Below are 15,640 nucleotides of genomic sequence, written 5' to 3'. Positions count from 1 at the left end.
GTGACCTTGGGTCCGCCACGGCACTGATAAAACTGTTCTGACCGGGCAGTGATATCAGTGCTCTCTCAGCCTCACCCACCCCACAGGGTGTCTGTTGTGGGGGGAGGAATGGGAAGGCGACTGTAAGCCACTTTGAGCCTCCTTCGGGTAGGGAAAAGCGGCATATAAGAACCAACTCTTCTTCTTCTGATGGATGGCCCCTCTGCAGACACCAACAGACAACTTTGCCAGATGCCTGGAAGCAGTGAGGGGATGGCTCAATCACAGCCGCCTGAAACTCAATCCTTCAAAGGCAGAGGTCCTGTGGCTACATAAAAAAGGGCCATGAAAGGAAGTGCACCTACCCTACCTGTACCGGTACTGGTCTGTAGATCAGTCGGTACCGGGCCACGGCTCCTCCTCGTCCTCCTCCCCCTCTCCAGCTGCTGCCTCAGGGGCTGCCCTGCCACTTTGCCACCGGCTCACCTTTGGTGCTCTCCAGCAGCCACCATGGCTGGGGCTCCCCCTTGGTGTGGCACTGCGCAGCTGCTGCTGGCAGCACCCCTCAGCAGGTGGTGGGAAGTCAGGGGCACTGGCGGGAAAGCAAGAGGAGCAGGAACTCAGGCGGCGATGACATCCATCGTCAAAAGACTACACCCCTGGGCCTCAGTAAAATTGTCAAGCATTGAACGGTCTCCGGTGATAAAAAGGTTGGGGACCACTGCCCTAGAAGACATACATTTGACCAGTGCTCCAGCAGCTGCACTGGCTCCCAGTTGAATTCTAGATCAAGTTTAAAGTACTGGTGTTTACTCATAAGTCCATTCGCAGTCTGGGTCCTGTGTATCTGAGAGGCCGCCTCTTTATCTATACGCCTTGGAGAAAGCTTCATTCTATGAATACCAACCAGTTGGTGGTCCCTGGTCCCAGAGGTACATTTGGCCTCAACCAGGGCCAGGGCTTTTTCTGTCCCAGCCACTGTCTGGTGAAATTAGCTCCCAGAACACATCCAAGCTCTGTTGGAACTAGAACAGTACCACAGGGCTTGTAAAATGAATTCTTCCTCCAGGCTTTGGTTGAGGCCAAAGCTAAACAAAATCTACCTATTGCATGGCTCCACCCATCCACTTATCAGCTACTAACATTGAGTGGTAAAAAGCTCCAAATCACTGCCAGACTGTTGCCTGCTTTGAGGGATGAGACTGCCAGTTGGGAGAGCATACTACCACCTTAGGCAGCCAAATGCACTGCTGTTTTTAACCTGTCAGAGTAGTTTAGCAGTGGAATTAGCTGCCTAATGTAGTAGTATGATCTCCCAAACTAGTGTTCTTCAAACAGTAGCTGGATAGATATCATATATGCTTTAGACAGATCCTGTCTTGACCAGGGGGGTTGAACTAGATGCCCTATATGGCTTCTTCCAACTCTGATTCTATGATTCTAAGAAAGAAGGTTCATGCTTTCCTCATGGTGGCAGGAGAATGGAGTAAAGAATGCTTACCCCATCCCATCATGTGACCTTTTGGGCAAAAAAGGGGAGGGGGTAGAGCACTCATAGGCTCTAGAAAGATCTTTTGGAAAACTTGTTAGTTCTTTTGAGGCTGTCCTACACCTGCGCAGTCTCATGTGGGACTGAAAAAAGCCACAATGATGCAACAAAAATTAGGTCTAGGAGAAATGTGCAGAAATGTGGTGATTGAGAGAAGATGTGATCAACTCTCAAGGATTAAACTACTCAGAGTAAAATTTTACTTATACTCCTACTCAACCATTAGTCTCACTATGTCATTTCTTTCTCGTGTCTAATTGTTGTCTCTTTAGATCAGTTTTTCTCAATGTTTTTACCTTTGAGAAACCCCTGAAACATTCTCCAAGCTTTGAAAAATCCCTGAAATGGTGCAATCATACAGAATACAATTGGGAAGCATGGCTGTATACATGCCTACCTGGGGCCCCTCTGCTTCCCAGCCCCTCCAGGCCCATCATTGGCTATTTTTTTGGGGGGGGAAGCATTAGCTGTATATATGCCCATCTGGGGCTCCTCTGCTTCCCACCCCCTCCAGGCCCATTATTGGCTATTTTTTGTGTGTGTGGAGGGGTTGACATAACCATATATGGTCATATCACACTATTAGTGTTTAACACATTTAAAAAATATATTAAAATTAATTTACTCCCAGCCATTCAGGAAAACCTTCCAGGGCCATTAAGAAACCCCAAGGTTTCACAAAACCCTGGTTGAAAAAGCCTGTTTTAGATGGTCAAACAAAGATAACATAGATTATCCATTATATGGACACACCATTATAAAGTTTAGTTACACAATATTCAAATATCTTCAGCCCCCTCTGGATATATAAAAGGCAAATCATATGCCACATTACACCTGTTTTAAGAAAACATGAACTAACTGGACTTTGCTCCTTGATGAGCTTAAGTCAGGTTTATTTATCCCTCCTTTCATTTGCAGGTTGGAGATTTAGCAGTACCTATGTAATACTGAATCTAATGTTAATTTGTTATGTTCGGCACAAGCATTTAACCAAAGTAGTACTTGTTTCTTGCCCACAAACTGAAATTCGTTAGCAGGATTACACTGCGAAATAGATGTAGAAGCACTCAAATAAGTCGAACTCAAGATGAGTCACCTTGTGACACTTGAATAAAGTCTGTAGCTCAAAGATTTCTCAATTTAGGCATTGTAGACAACAATTTTAGCTGAAAATAATTTTTAAAGTTAACTTGTTTTATTTAATGTTAAAAATGGGGGAGAGTACAATCACTTACCTGATAGTACAATTTAACCTGCCTCACCAAAATAGACAAATTTTGAATTCTTAGAGACGCATCGTTGTTGACTTTCTTATTTACTCTCTGACTGGTAGCTTTGGGGTTGCTGAAATTAAAAAAACAAGTAAATGGAACAAAAATGTGGATTTAGGAAAGGAAAATTCTGACTCAGTCATGGACAAAGTCCAGGTCTTTACAGTTCAAAACAGAACCTTAGCCATAAGCTGGTAGCACAGCAAAATACTATGAAAATGCTTACTTTGCTATCCAACATATGATTTAAAAAACCACTGCTTTAAATACAAGTAAAATGTTATGCTCTGCATCTGTTTGTGTAGCTCTGAACATTTAAAAGCTAGGAACAGAATTTTAAAATATACCCAACCTGAAAAGATACTTTGTATAAAAAGTGCAGAGTAGGCTCTGCACAGCTAAGATACATGGAAAGTAACTGGGTTCATAAAGGTGCCTTGTTACCACACATTAACAGCAATTTCATAATAAAAACAACCAATTAAAAAGTATCTATTTACAAACCTAGATACAATTTGTATAATTCACCATGCTTTAATTAAATTTGACAAGTTCTGCCCATGTAGAATGGAATGTATTTGAAAAATGAAGAGATTAGACAATTTGCTTGATTCTATTTTTATATTTTATAAATTTTATTTATAGCACCATCAGCAGAATGAGACATCCCATAAACAATACAATATAATTTGGATCATAAAAATCTAGAATCATCCAGAAATCTGAAACAGAACTAAAGCAAAATATAAGTTTTAACATGACACGCTAAATTATGCTGAAGATAATATAAAGCAACAGATGGGAACTAAACACAGTAGCACCAAGCCTGAGTACTTTACCCAAGGATCTTTCAGAACCCTATTGTTGCAGTACAGCCCTGATATCTGTGAAGAAAAGCCTTCTTCAGTAATTCAGTTTTGCATACTTTTTGGAAAAACAGGAGGAGTAGGTACCCTCCTTGCTTCATCATCACGCAGGTCATTCCATAAGGTAGGAGCCACATCAGAGAATGCATGCTATGACGATCTTGCCATGTTTCTCTCCCCACTCTCACACAGGATCTTCTGAATGTTTTTCTTACTTTCTGGCTAAGCAACCCCTTCATTTTTTTCTTACTAGAAGGTTTATGGCTGTCCCACCTGTCACGTTATATTCAGACACTAGCTTAGCCCAGGGGCTTGAGGGAAGAGACAAGTTCATCTCCTTAATTTATAATTCTGAAAATGGCACACAAGAGGCTTCTGAAAGGAGGATGATCAGGGGCCAAGGGACCAAGCCCTATGAAAATAGGTTGAGGGACTTGGGAATGTTCAGCCTGGAGAAAAGGAGGTTGAGAGAGGACATGATAGCCCTCTTTAAGTATTTGAAAAGTTGTCACTTGGAGGAGAGCAGGATGCTGTTCCTGTTGGCTGCAGAGGAAAGGACGCGCAGTAATGGGTTTAAACTACAAGTACAACGATATAGGCTAGATATCAGGGGGAAAAATTTCACCAAGTACTTCAGCAGTGGAATAGGCTGCCTAAGGAGGTGGTGAGCTCCCCTTCACTGACCGTCTTCAAGCAAAGGTTGGATACACACTTTTCTTGGATGCTTTAGGATGCTTTGGGCTAATCCTGCGTTGAGCAGGGGATTGGACTAGATGGCCTGTATGGCCCCTTCCCGCTCTATGATTCTATTATTGTAACAATGAGCTTGACCACACAAATCTTATACCGTATATACTCGCATATAAGCTGAGTTTTCTAGCACAGTCTTCAGCACTTAAAAGACCTCCTCGGCTTATAAACGGGTAATTGATTAACAGCCTGCCGCCAGCCAGCCATATGTAGCATTGCATTTGCAACCTAAGCTCTTTGCAAGTGAGCTAGTTGCTTCCAGTTAACCTTTGCCTTCTGCATATATCTTGAAAGCTAAGCTTACTCTGGCAGCTTGTAGGACATCAATGGTTTGACTGAGGAATTCTGATATTTTTCCCTTTCTTCTCCTAATCACTTCTTCCAAACTATTATTTTGGTTTCTGTGAGTGGGGTAGGGTGTCTTTTGGGGGTGCTTTGGGATTAACGTTTCTTCTAGTGTTTCTTTCTTCTTTTATCTAAGGGACAGCATTGTTTGCCTTTTCTTCTTAGGGTTGTGTTTCTTTTAAAAGTTGATTTTTACAGTTCTTTCTTTCAGTGTTCAGTTTTGTAGTTCTTTCTTTCAGTGTTTTGTTCTGGGGGGCACTGTTGCCACCAGTTTGGTAGCTGTTGTACTTGTTGTAGTAGGTTGCTAACTTTGGGTACTATTGTTCTGCTCTGGTTTGCTCCCCTGAGGGGCACTGTTTGGTTCTCCTGCCAGAGCTGTTCTCACAGAACAGTTCTGTCAGTGCTCTTTCAGGGTGTCTGGCATCAAGAGAGGAAGGGAAGGCAATTGTAAGCCGCTTTGAGACTCCTTTGGTTAATGAAAAGCAGGGTACAAAAACCAGCAGCTATTCATCATCTCGACTTTTCTGTATTTGTTGGGGGGAGGGAGACTGGATGGGAAAGCCTGTGATGATTGAGCATGGATTAAGCGCTTAGGCCACCCTGTAAATTTACCAGTAGCCTGCTGCATTTCCTACCCTCGGCTTATATGCGAGTCAATAGATTTTGCCTAGATTTTGTGGTAAAATTAAGTGCCTCAGCTTATATGCGGGTTGACTTATATGCGAGTATATATAGTAATTAGGAAGAAAACCCAACATAGTAATGATCCCTCAACATGAAGGGGATTCTCATCTAAAACACTAGAGAAAACAGAATCACACAATTACATCACAAGCAGCTGTGACAATGGGAAGGGGCAGATGTCCTCCTTACTCCGGAAGAGAATGACTGTCTGATTGCCTTATGCCCTCTATCCTGATTAGGAAAGCCTTAAGTGTCCTGCATAAGTTGAGGGTGTGCCATTCCCTCTTCCTTGAATGTTTTGGGTCTGGACAAAAAGAGGGAAGGTTGATCTTTTGTGATAGATGAAACCTTGAAGAGACTTTGGGTTGGAACAAGATAAGGTTGTCCATGCGAAGGACAACCTTATCTTTGTGAAACATGCGGAGTTGTGATTTTGCTGATAGAGCACCTAGTTCAGATATCGACCGAGCTGACATCACAGCAACTAGGAATAAGTTCTTCATTCATAATTACTTAAGATGGATAGAAGCAATAGGCTGGAAAAGGCTCTTGGTAAGGGCCCGTAAGATGACTTTAAGGTTCCAGGTGGGAAACCTGTGTACCGACAAAGGAGCCAAGGATGTAGTGCCTTTGAGAAATCTGGAGATGTGGGGATGTTTTGAAGTTTTTAATCCCCCAGTTTGAGGATGGACAACAAAGCTGCCACCTCTCTGCAGAGAGTTGCAGGTTTGAGTCCTTGTGCCAAGCCCTCCTGCAAGAAGGAGGCAGGAGGCTACCAAAGAACATAGGATGTTTACCTTCTTGCGACGACCCCACCTAACGAATGTCTTACGGGTAACATTATATACTCTGACAATGGAGTTCCAATGAGAGGCCATTATAGTATTGGTGACATCTTCGGAATAACCCTCCTTTCTCAAGGGCTGCATCTCAATAGCCAGGCGGTCAAGGGCATCCAGGATGGGTCCACGTGCCAAACTGGCCCCTACTGCAGGTAAAGGTAAAGGTATCCCCTGTGCAAGCACCGAGTCATGTCTGACCCTTGGGGTGACGCCCTCTAGCGTTTTCATGGCAGACTCAATACGGGGTGGTTTGCCAGTGCCTTCCCCAGTCATTACCGTTTACCCCCCAGCAGCAAGCTGGGTACTCATTTTACCGACCTTGGAAGGATGGAAGGCTGAGTCAACCTTGAGCCGGCTGCTGGGATTGAACTCCCAGCCTCATGGGCAAAGCTTTCAGACAGCTGCCTTACCACTCTGCGCCACAAGAGGCTCTGGCCCCTACTGCAAGAGACCTGTAATCACTGAAAGGAGCAAATGGACCCTTATGACTAATCAGAGGATGGTGGAAAAGTTTGGGTAGTATTGGAAGAGGAGGAAAAGCATATAGGAAGCTATGTGGCCACTGTGCATGAAGAGCGTTGATGTCTTCTGCCTTTGGGTGGAAGTATCCAATCATGAAGCGGTTCACCTGATGGTTCATCTCTAAGGCAAAGAGATCGATCACTGGCATGCCGAAGTGACTTACTATCAGCTGGAAGAGCTCCTTTTCCAGCATCCACTCCCCCCCCTGCAGTTGTTGATGGCTGAGCCAGTCCGACTCGAGAATCAGGGTGCCTTTGATATGTTCTGCACAGAGATTTTTCTTTGCCCATTCCACAAGTCGAGAGACCTCCTTGTGCAAGAGTCTGGACCTGGATCACCCTGCTGATTCAGATACGCTCTGGCCACTATGTAGCAGGTCCTGATCAGAATGTGTCTCCCTTGGACTAACCTGAAGGCTTGCAAAACCAAGAAAATCAGTCTGACTTCCAGAATGTTGATGGGCAGCAACTTCTCCTGAGAGTGCCATAAACCTTGAGCTGCTCATTTGTTGCGAGCAGCTCCCCAGCCTGACAGACTGGCATCCATAAAGACCTGAAATTCCTCTGGGATGGAGAAGAACTTGCCCTGGCGTAGATTGTGAACCTTCGTTCACCACAATACGCTGTGTTGTCAACTCTGAGTTGGGAACTTCCTGCAGATTTGAGGGTAGAGACTGAAGTTTTGGAAGGGAAAGGGAGTCCATCACATGTTGGATACAGCCTCCTCTCTGGATTTGGAGCGAAGCAACAAGTCTAGGTAAGGATGGATATGCAGGCCTTCCAATCTTAAAATCACTACTGGGTTCACCAGGATTTTGGTAAAAACCATGGGCTCTGTGGATAATCCAAATGGGAGAGCTAGAAGTGGGAGTATCCCATGCAGAATCACAGGAATTTGTTGAGGGCCTCGTGGATGGGTACATGGAGGTATGCCTTGGTCAGATTCACTGGTGTCAGGAACTCTCCGACCCTTAAAGACTCTGCGATCAATCACAGGGTTTCCATGCAGAAACGCCGAACTATGATGTAATGGTTTCCAAATTTCAGATCCAATATGGCCCACCAATCTTTGTTGGTCTTTGGTACCATAAAAAGTGGGAATAAACACCTTTTGAAAGCTCCAAAGGAATCGGCTCTATAGCCCTGATATCCAGAAGATGCTGTATGGCCCGCAGGGTCATTTGACTTCTCAGGAGGTTTTTGGACAGGAGAGGAGAAACAAATCTGTCTGGTGGAAAGGTCTGAAACTTTATTTTGTAGCCCTGAGAGACTATGTCCCGGGCCCAATTGTCCACCAGGGGGGTCTTCCCACCGATGATGGAAATGGACCAGACATCCCCCACTGGATACAACTTTGTTTTCATAGGTGCAACTGGACTCAAACTTTGTTCAACAGCTTCAGATCACCATGGCTACTCATAGAATCATAGATAGAATCATAGAATTATAAAGTTGGAAGGGATCTCTTGGGTCATCTAGTCCAACCCCCTGTACTATGGAGGACCCTCACATCCCTATCGCTCATCTACTGTAACCTGCCACCCCCTTGAGCCTTCACAGAATCAGCCTCTCTGTCAGATGGCTATCTAGCCTCTATTTAAAAATTTCCAAAGATGGAGAACTCACCACCTCCCGAAGAAGCCTGTTCCACTGAGTAACCGCTCTAACTGTCAGGAACTTCTTCCTGATGTTTAGACGGAATTTCTTTTGAATAAATTTCATCCCATTGGTTCTGGTCCGTCTCTCTGGGCAAGAGAGAACAACTCTGCTCCATCCTCTATATGGCATCCTTTTAAATACCTGAAGATGGTTATAAAATCCATTCTCAGTCATCTCCTCTCTAGGCTAAACCGACCAAGCTCCCCTAACCTTTCTTAATACATCTTGGTCTCCAATCCCCTCACCAACTTTGTTGCCCTCTGGACATGTTCCAGTTTGTCTACATCCCTCTTCAACTGGGGTGATCAAAACTGAACACAGTACTCCAAGTGAGGCCAAACCAAAGCAGAGTACAGCGGTACCATCACCTCCTGTGATCTGGACACGATACTCCGTTTGACACAGCCCAAAATCCCATTTGCCTTCTTAGCCACGAAGTCACACTGCAGACTCATGTTCAATGTATGGTCTACTAAGACTCCTAGATTCTTTTTGCACATGCAGACAAGCCTCCCCCATCTTATATTTATGTATTTGGTTTTTCCTACCTAAACGCAGAACTTTACATTTGTCCCAATTAAACATTTTATTCAGTTTAGCCCACTTCTCGAGCCTATCAAGATCATCATGTATTCTGTTGCTGTCTTCAGTTGTGTTTGCTACCCCTCCCAGTTTAGTATCATCTGCAAATTTAATAAGTATTCCCTCTAATCCCTCATCCAAATCTTTTATAAATACGTTGAAAAACACAGGCCCCAGGACAGATCCTTGGGGTACTCCACTTGTCACTCTTTTCCAAGAAGATGCTGAACTATTAACAAGTACCTTCTGGGTACGATCTCTCAGTAATGGACAGTCACCCCTAAAACAACATAAGCCCTCTTCCAAATGGCAGAATTCAAGAAACAGCAACTTTAATATAAAATGCTATACAAAGCTAGAAAAATTATGCATGTACTTTCTCAATAAATATGTTATGGAAATAAAACATTCAGTTTTTTGTAAATATAAGTTAATACAAGAATATTCTCTGCAAAGTAAAGAAATACACAATCAGTAAGAAAGCTATTGCTGAACAATTACAACATAAGGCCATGGCCTTACTAGTAGCTGTTGGCACACAAAGGCAGTAACTTTAACAACTTCCTTGGCAGCAATCAAGGAAGGATCATAGGGGTTTTAGAAGCCAAGAGATGCAGTGAAATAAGAAGGTTCTTCCCATGTGTTTGGCAGGCTGACTAGGAAGCAGCATTTATTTCTAGGCATATGCATTTGGTTTAGTAAACCCAGAAAAAATACCAAACAATTACCAGTAAAGGTATTTTCTATGCTAAATACAGATTCTCTAATCTGTACTCAGCTACCAACATAGTCAATGCCAAAAATATTCTGGAATACTGAATATTTTCAGTTCCATTATACCCTTATGGGGCCATTAAAGTCAATAGCAAATCTAGTTTGAGCCTTCCAGTGGTCTGGTGGGGGTAGGGTTTGAAGTAAGGCACCAAATTTGCAGCATTGCTGCTGGAGCTTCTCCTCAAAAGAACCATCAAATTTCAAAAAGATTGGACCAGGGGATCCACTTCTACAAGTACCCATATACCCCATATACTCAATTTTTTCAATAGGGTAAAATAACTAGGCAGCAATACAAGACCAGTAGAACGTTCCCGATAATCTCTGCAATGAAAGTGAGGAAAGGGAGGACATTTTTGCAAGGACAGCCCAGCATCAAGATCAGGGCAATATTGCCCAACAGAACCAGTGCCACTGTAGCAGTGCTAAACCTAGGAGGACTAATCTCTTAAACAGAAACTGAGGGAGAGGGGGCAGCAGAACCCAGTACCCTATTGCAGCAAATGTCAGCTCAACAGGACTACAATATAGGATCACAATCCAAAGGATGGGGAGGGGAAACTTGAAAAAAAACTGGTTAATGACAGTTGATAATGCATAAAGTTTATTGATAAAGCTAGGGAATTGCCTTTTAGCTACAGACTTTGACCATTTTGCCTTTAGTTGGCACTTGAAGAATTCAGGAATAAGGAACACTTTCACAATTACATTAGACCTAAGGAAGAATTGTTTGTTTCTTTTGGGCCTGCCCACCGATATAGAAGCGTCTGGTTCCTCTACTAAAGGGCTCCCTTACAGCTCTAGAACTGTCATAGTTTTGGTTACTATGTAATGGCAGTCCTCTGACTTAAAAAAAACAACAACTTATGAACTGTTTTGGAATCTCTATGACTGATTCCACATGAGGAATTTGCCCCTGCGCAGCCTCTCATTGCTTTCTCATGACGTCAGCAGGAACCCATGGCTGTGCAGGAGCTGACACGAGTTTTCGTCCAGTTTGCTCCTCGATGAGGGAAATCGCAAAATCCCACATCCCCTTTCTTGTCGCTCTACAAATCGGGGTGCAAACAGGGGCAAGCCCGTCTGAGAAGAGAAGCGCATGACAGTCTCATAAGTAGTATTGTGCCCGCCCTCCCACTCACCTTCCCCTCCCTGTTTCCGGATTGAATTTTAAAAAATGGTGCGGTCCGTATAGCTACAGGACCACAAAGCAACCTGCTCTCAGTTCAAATAAAATATTCAGTTCAGTGTGCCCAGTAATATTGGGATTGGGCAGCAACCTAATCTAAAACACATTTTTGTTTGTGTTTACTGGTGGTGGGGTTTGAACAGGAAACGGGGGGCATGTGATGAAGCAGCCCTTAGCTTCGTGCCCATGCTCTGTATTTTAAATTTATGCAATGTTCTATGTAAACCACCCAGAGCCATAAAGAATGGGCGATATAAAAATCCAAAGAAATAAAGAAATAAATATTTATCGTGAACACATGGTCAGCCTATCACAAATCTATCCAAACATAAAGACAGACCATTATACAAAAAATCCCAAAAAGAGATCTAAATACATGTTTAATGTTGTGGCGTGATCCCATAGCAATCAGGATGTGTAGGTTTTTAAAAATTGTTATACTGTTGTGGTGTGTCCCTGTGACAACGCGGAAGTGTAATTTTTAAAAATCAATTCCGGGACACAGGGGGATGGAAGCTTGGGTCCCCAAAACAACTGCTGTGAAGGACTTGGTGGCTTGCGCTGACTGACAACCTGAGGGGCTGGGGAAAAACTTCAGATTGTCCATGCTTCCTGTTTCTCCACCACCTCGCCAGGATAACGTGGAACAGATTTCCAGTGGAAACACGTGGTTTACTATTGCGTGTTTGTAAGCAGGAGGTGGTCAGTGTTTTACGCCTTTGTGTGGAATTGATCTGAATCTATGTCAGATTCCCACTCAATTACTTTCTACTGAAATTCTTTCTCTACCAGCAGCAGAGTGGGCAAGGAAATTCTTTCTGCATCCCTCTGACTAGAAAGATGGGGTAAGGGGCTGGATTGTGGACTACATCTCTTGCATTGTTTGTCTGAGTAAAGCTAAAAAATCCAGGTAAAGCATTGATGGAACAGCTCCCCTCCACATTACTTACAAGTAGACCTTCTGCATTGCTATCAGGAATAAACCCAGCTGTCATTGCTGTATATTCTGAAGGATGACTTTAATTTTCCATGGATCCTGTAGACTTTGTCTGGTTCATGGATGTAAGTAAATCTACTCGGCAGCCTTCTCCCAGCCAGTTAGCAAACAGTAGGCAAGAGGCAGACTTATGACATGGCTGATGCTGCTTCTGTGGTGAGGGAAAACTGGCACCTCTTTGTGGTGCACTTTTGACTATCCTACCTTGTCAGGATCAGCTGAAAAAACAGCTCCTGAGTAGCATATTAGTTTTTCTTTGAGGGGGCTTCTAACTGTCCGGAGAGGAAACTGTTGCTGCCATTGCAAGAATCCATCCGATTGACTGAAGAACATGCTCTGTGTTCTGGTAAGCTTGGGGCTAGAAAATGGCTGCCACAGCCAGTAGCTGTTTACCCAAAGGCAAAGAGCTTGTCCCTGCAATCTCCTTGATGACAGAAACAGAAGCAAGGGAAGGCTAAGAATAAAATGCAAGATTAGGCAAGATAAGAATGAAAGGTAATAGGATAAGAAGAAAATGGAAGAAATAGCTAGCTAGTTAAGATAATCTAATACCAGGATTGCCAACCAAGGTTTTGGTGAACTCTGGGGTTACACAAGAGCTCCCCAGGGGTTACACAGCCTTTCCCAGAAGTTCAGATGGTGACTAACTTCACTAGATGTTACTGAAGCCCAGTTCCCCTGTTGGTCTACAGGGCTAGTCTCTTTTTCCACAGCAGAAATAAGCCAATAGATTGGCTGGCTCCCACATCTTACTTCTGCACCCACTTCTCCAAAGGGGCATGTCATCACTTCCAGTGTTCCTTGAAGCTTGAAAAATATTTTAGGGGTTCCAACACAGTCAAAAAGCTGAAAAAAGCTGAAAGCTGCTCTTGCTTTCAAGGTAGGAAAAGGAATGAAGATATGGGTGACTCCCACCAGGAAGTGAAAAGAGTTTGTTCCTGACCACCTGAGAGTAAGAATTACACATCAAGATATCTTGTTCTCTTTCTGAGGCAGATGACATCACATTACCATAACATGAGATCTCAGCCTTCATTTGAGGTTTGACCAGCAACTCCTGTAAAAATTGCTGAAGCCACAGAAAGGTGATGGTTCCAAGATAAGAAGGTTGTGAAGGGAGAAATACATAGAAGCGGGGGGAGCAGTGGCCACCTCTACATCATGTCAAGTCAAGGGGAACAAAGGGAGTAGCAAGGATGAAGATGGTGACAGCAGATGGGTGCAAGGATATGGAGAAGGGAAGGTGTGAAGAAGAGTGGCAAGCTAGGCCCTCTAAGACGTCCAGAAAATCTCAGGTCACATCCCACTTTTGAGACACACATTTAATGACAAAATCTGTATCTGTTAACAAAAAAATTATGTCCCAAACCATTTTGATTAAATTTGAAGTTCCAAATTGTGAGGACGTCACATTTTTGTCTAGTAGTACAGGCAGGATTTCGAAGAGGCAGAGGAACTAGAGATCAAATTGCCAACATACCCTGGATCATGGAGAAAGCTAGGGAGTTCCAGAAGAACATTTACTTCTGCTTCATTGACTATGCTAAAGCCTTTGATTGTGTGGAGCACAACAAATTGTGGCAAGTTCTTAAAGAGATGGGAATACCAGAGCATCTTATCTGTCTCTTGAGAAACCTATATGCAGGTCAAGAAGCAACAGGGAGAACCGGGCATGGAATCACTGATTGGTTCAAAATTGAGAAAGGAGTTCGGCAAGGCTGTATACTGTCACCTTGCCTATTTAACTTGTATGAGGAGCACGTCATGAGAAAGGCGGGGTTAGAGGAGTCACAAATTGGGATCAAGATTGCAGGGAGAAATATCAACAACCTCAGATATGCAGATGATACCACTCTAATGGCAGAAAGTGAAGAGGAACTAAAGAGCCTGTTGATGCGGGTGAAGGAGGAGAGTGCAAAAGTTGGCTTGAAACTCAACATCAAGAAAACAAAGATCATGGCATCCGGCCCTCTCAATTCCTGGCAAATAGATGGGGAATAAATGGAGGTAGTAACAGGTTTTATTTTCCTGGGCTCCAAGATCACTGCACATGGGGAGTGCAACAAAGAAATTAAAAGACGCTTGCTCCTGTGTACACAATCATACCACATCTTCAGACTTTTCATTTGTTTTAAAAACAGCAGAGTATTGTTGTATGTTGCTTCATGTACAAAATACTGTTTAATTCCACTGTAGATAAATCTACTGTAGGATAAAGCTATGGCAGGAGGTTGCCTGATGGGCCAACCTGGAAGGTGTTAGCAAAGAAATAACTGCAACATGAGGAGAAAATTCACAAGTAGAATGGGAGCCTAAAAGATTCGCTCAGGATCTGGAGCAGGGGAAAGCTAGCAAGAAGCCAGGCAACCAGGCAGACCAGTGCCAGCAAAGACTCTCAAGTGAATGTGGGAATAATTCTGCCCTCTGGGAAGATCCAGCAAACCAATTATAGGAGGGCAATCTCAACTCTTGGATGGATCTCACTGATAAAACAGGCAAGTTGTTTGGGCAGTAAAAGTAATGGGAACAATCTCTACTTGAGACACTGGAGAACAGCTGCCAAACAGAGCTGGGGCAGCACTGGGCTAGATGGGTCAGTAGATCTGACATATACTCACAGATCTCAAAACAGCTATATTATTGATTCCAGTTTCCTATTTAATTCTGTAGTGTCTAATTTATGAATTTTACATATTATCTTGAAATCAGTCTCATATTAGCAAGCATAATCCCTTCCCTATAATATTTTGAGTTGTTTAAAGAAGGCTGCATGAAACAAACAAATTGCCAGTGGCAATCTCACCAGTCACACTGTACATATATTTTAAGGCAATGAATTTTATATGTTTGAATAGCTCCTTTTGTAAGGTAGAAAATTAAAATGCTTCACTGGCAAATAGCCTAGTAAAATAGGGCAAATCTGTCTAGAAGTCAATAGGCAGCCCAGCAGTAAAAGATAGCCTTAAGCAATTTTACATTTAAGAGCAACCTACATATGACAAATTCCATTAATTTCAAATGGGGAGAGGACAAGAGCACACATGATGATAATACAGTAGCATAAAGAGCATAAGGAATGGAAGGGGTTCTGTTATTTCTCTAAACTTAAAGCTAGCAGTGCTACAAAATACAGATTCAGCTATCACATTAATCAAGGATTAGATATCTTTTTCATTCAACAAAATCAATCACAAATAAATATGAAGCCATTAAACTATCAGATTTCTATGTCTAAACAGACTGCAAGCCAGTTGTGAATTCGCTTACCATCTGTTCAGTGAAGGTACATAACGATTAAAATGAAAGTTTTGCACTAATTTTTTTATTTTTAGAATATAGTTTAAATATTGCTAACAAACACAGACTATGTAACCAAATAATAAGCAGTTTGGTTTAATTTCATAATTTTTTCAGGACCATTTTATAAATTATATTTACAGCTCTATCTTAAACCCTTGAACATTTTCGGGATGGCAACTAAATTACACAAGGATATGTTGGAGATACGTCAGTAGAAAGCCCCACTGGCACTGTGACAGAATAATTCCTATTCTGGCACAGAACTGGGCTTCATCGTGAGCATACCATGTGTGGAGATGCTGAGCCAGCTTTCTAAACCCCTCCAACCC

General features: G+C 42.9%; 1 protein-coding gene across 10 annotated transcripts in view; it reads right to left on the bottom strand.

The window, feature by feature from the left end:
- Positions 1–15,640, bottom strand: part of CCDC88A (coiled-coil and HOOK domain protein 88A) — a 128,603-nt gene that overhangs the window by 94,036 nt on the left and 18,927 nt on the right. For all 10 annotated transcript variants that reach the window (XM_077333752.1, XM_077333779.1, XM_077333761.1 and 7 more), the window contains exon 4: positions 2,767–2,875. In XM_077333752.1, coding sequence (XP_077189867.1) covers positions 2,767–2,875 — 109 coding nt within the window. The remainder of the gene's footprint in view (positions 1–2,766; positions 2,876–15,640) is intronic.

Source organism: Paroedura picta, chromosome 1, assembly GCF_049243985.1.
Source record: "Paroedura picta isolate Pp20150507F chromosome 1, Ppicta_v3.0, whole genome shotgun sequence".
Lineage (NCBI taxonomy): Eukaryota > Metazoa > Chordata > Lepidosauria > Squamata > Gekkonidae > Paroedura > Paroedura picta.
The sequence above is the reverse complement of the archived record's forward strand: the minus strand, read 5'-3'. Positions and strand labels throughout refer to the sequence as shown.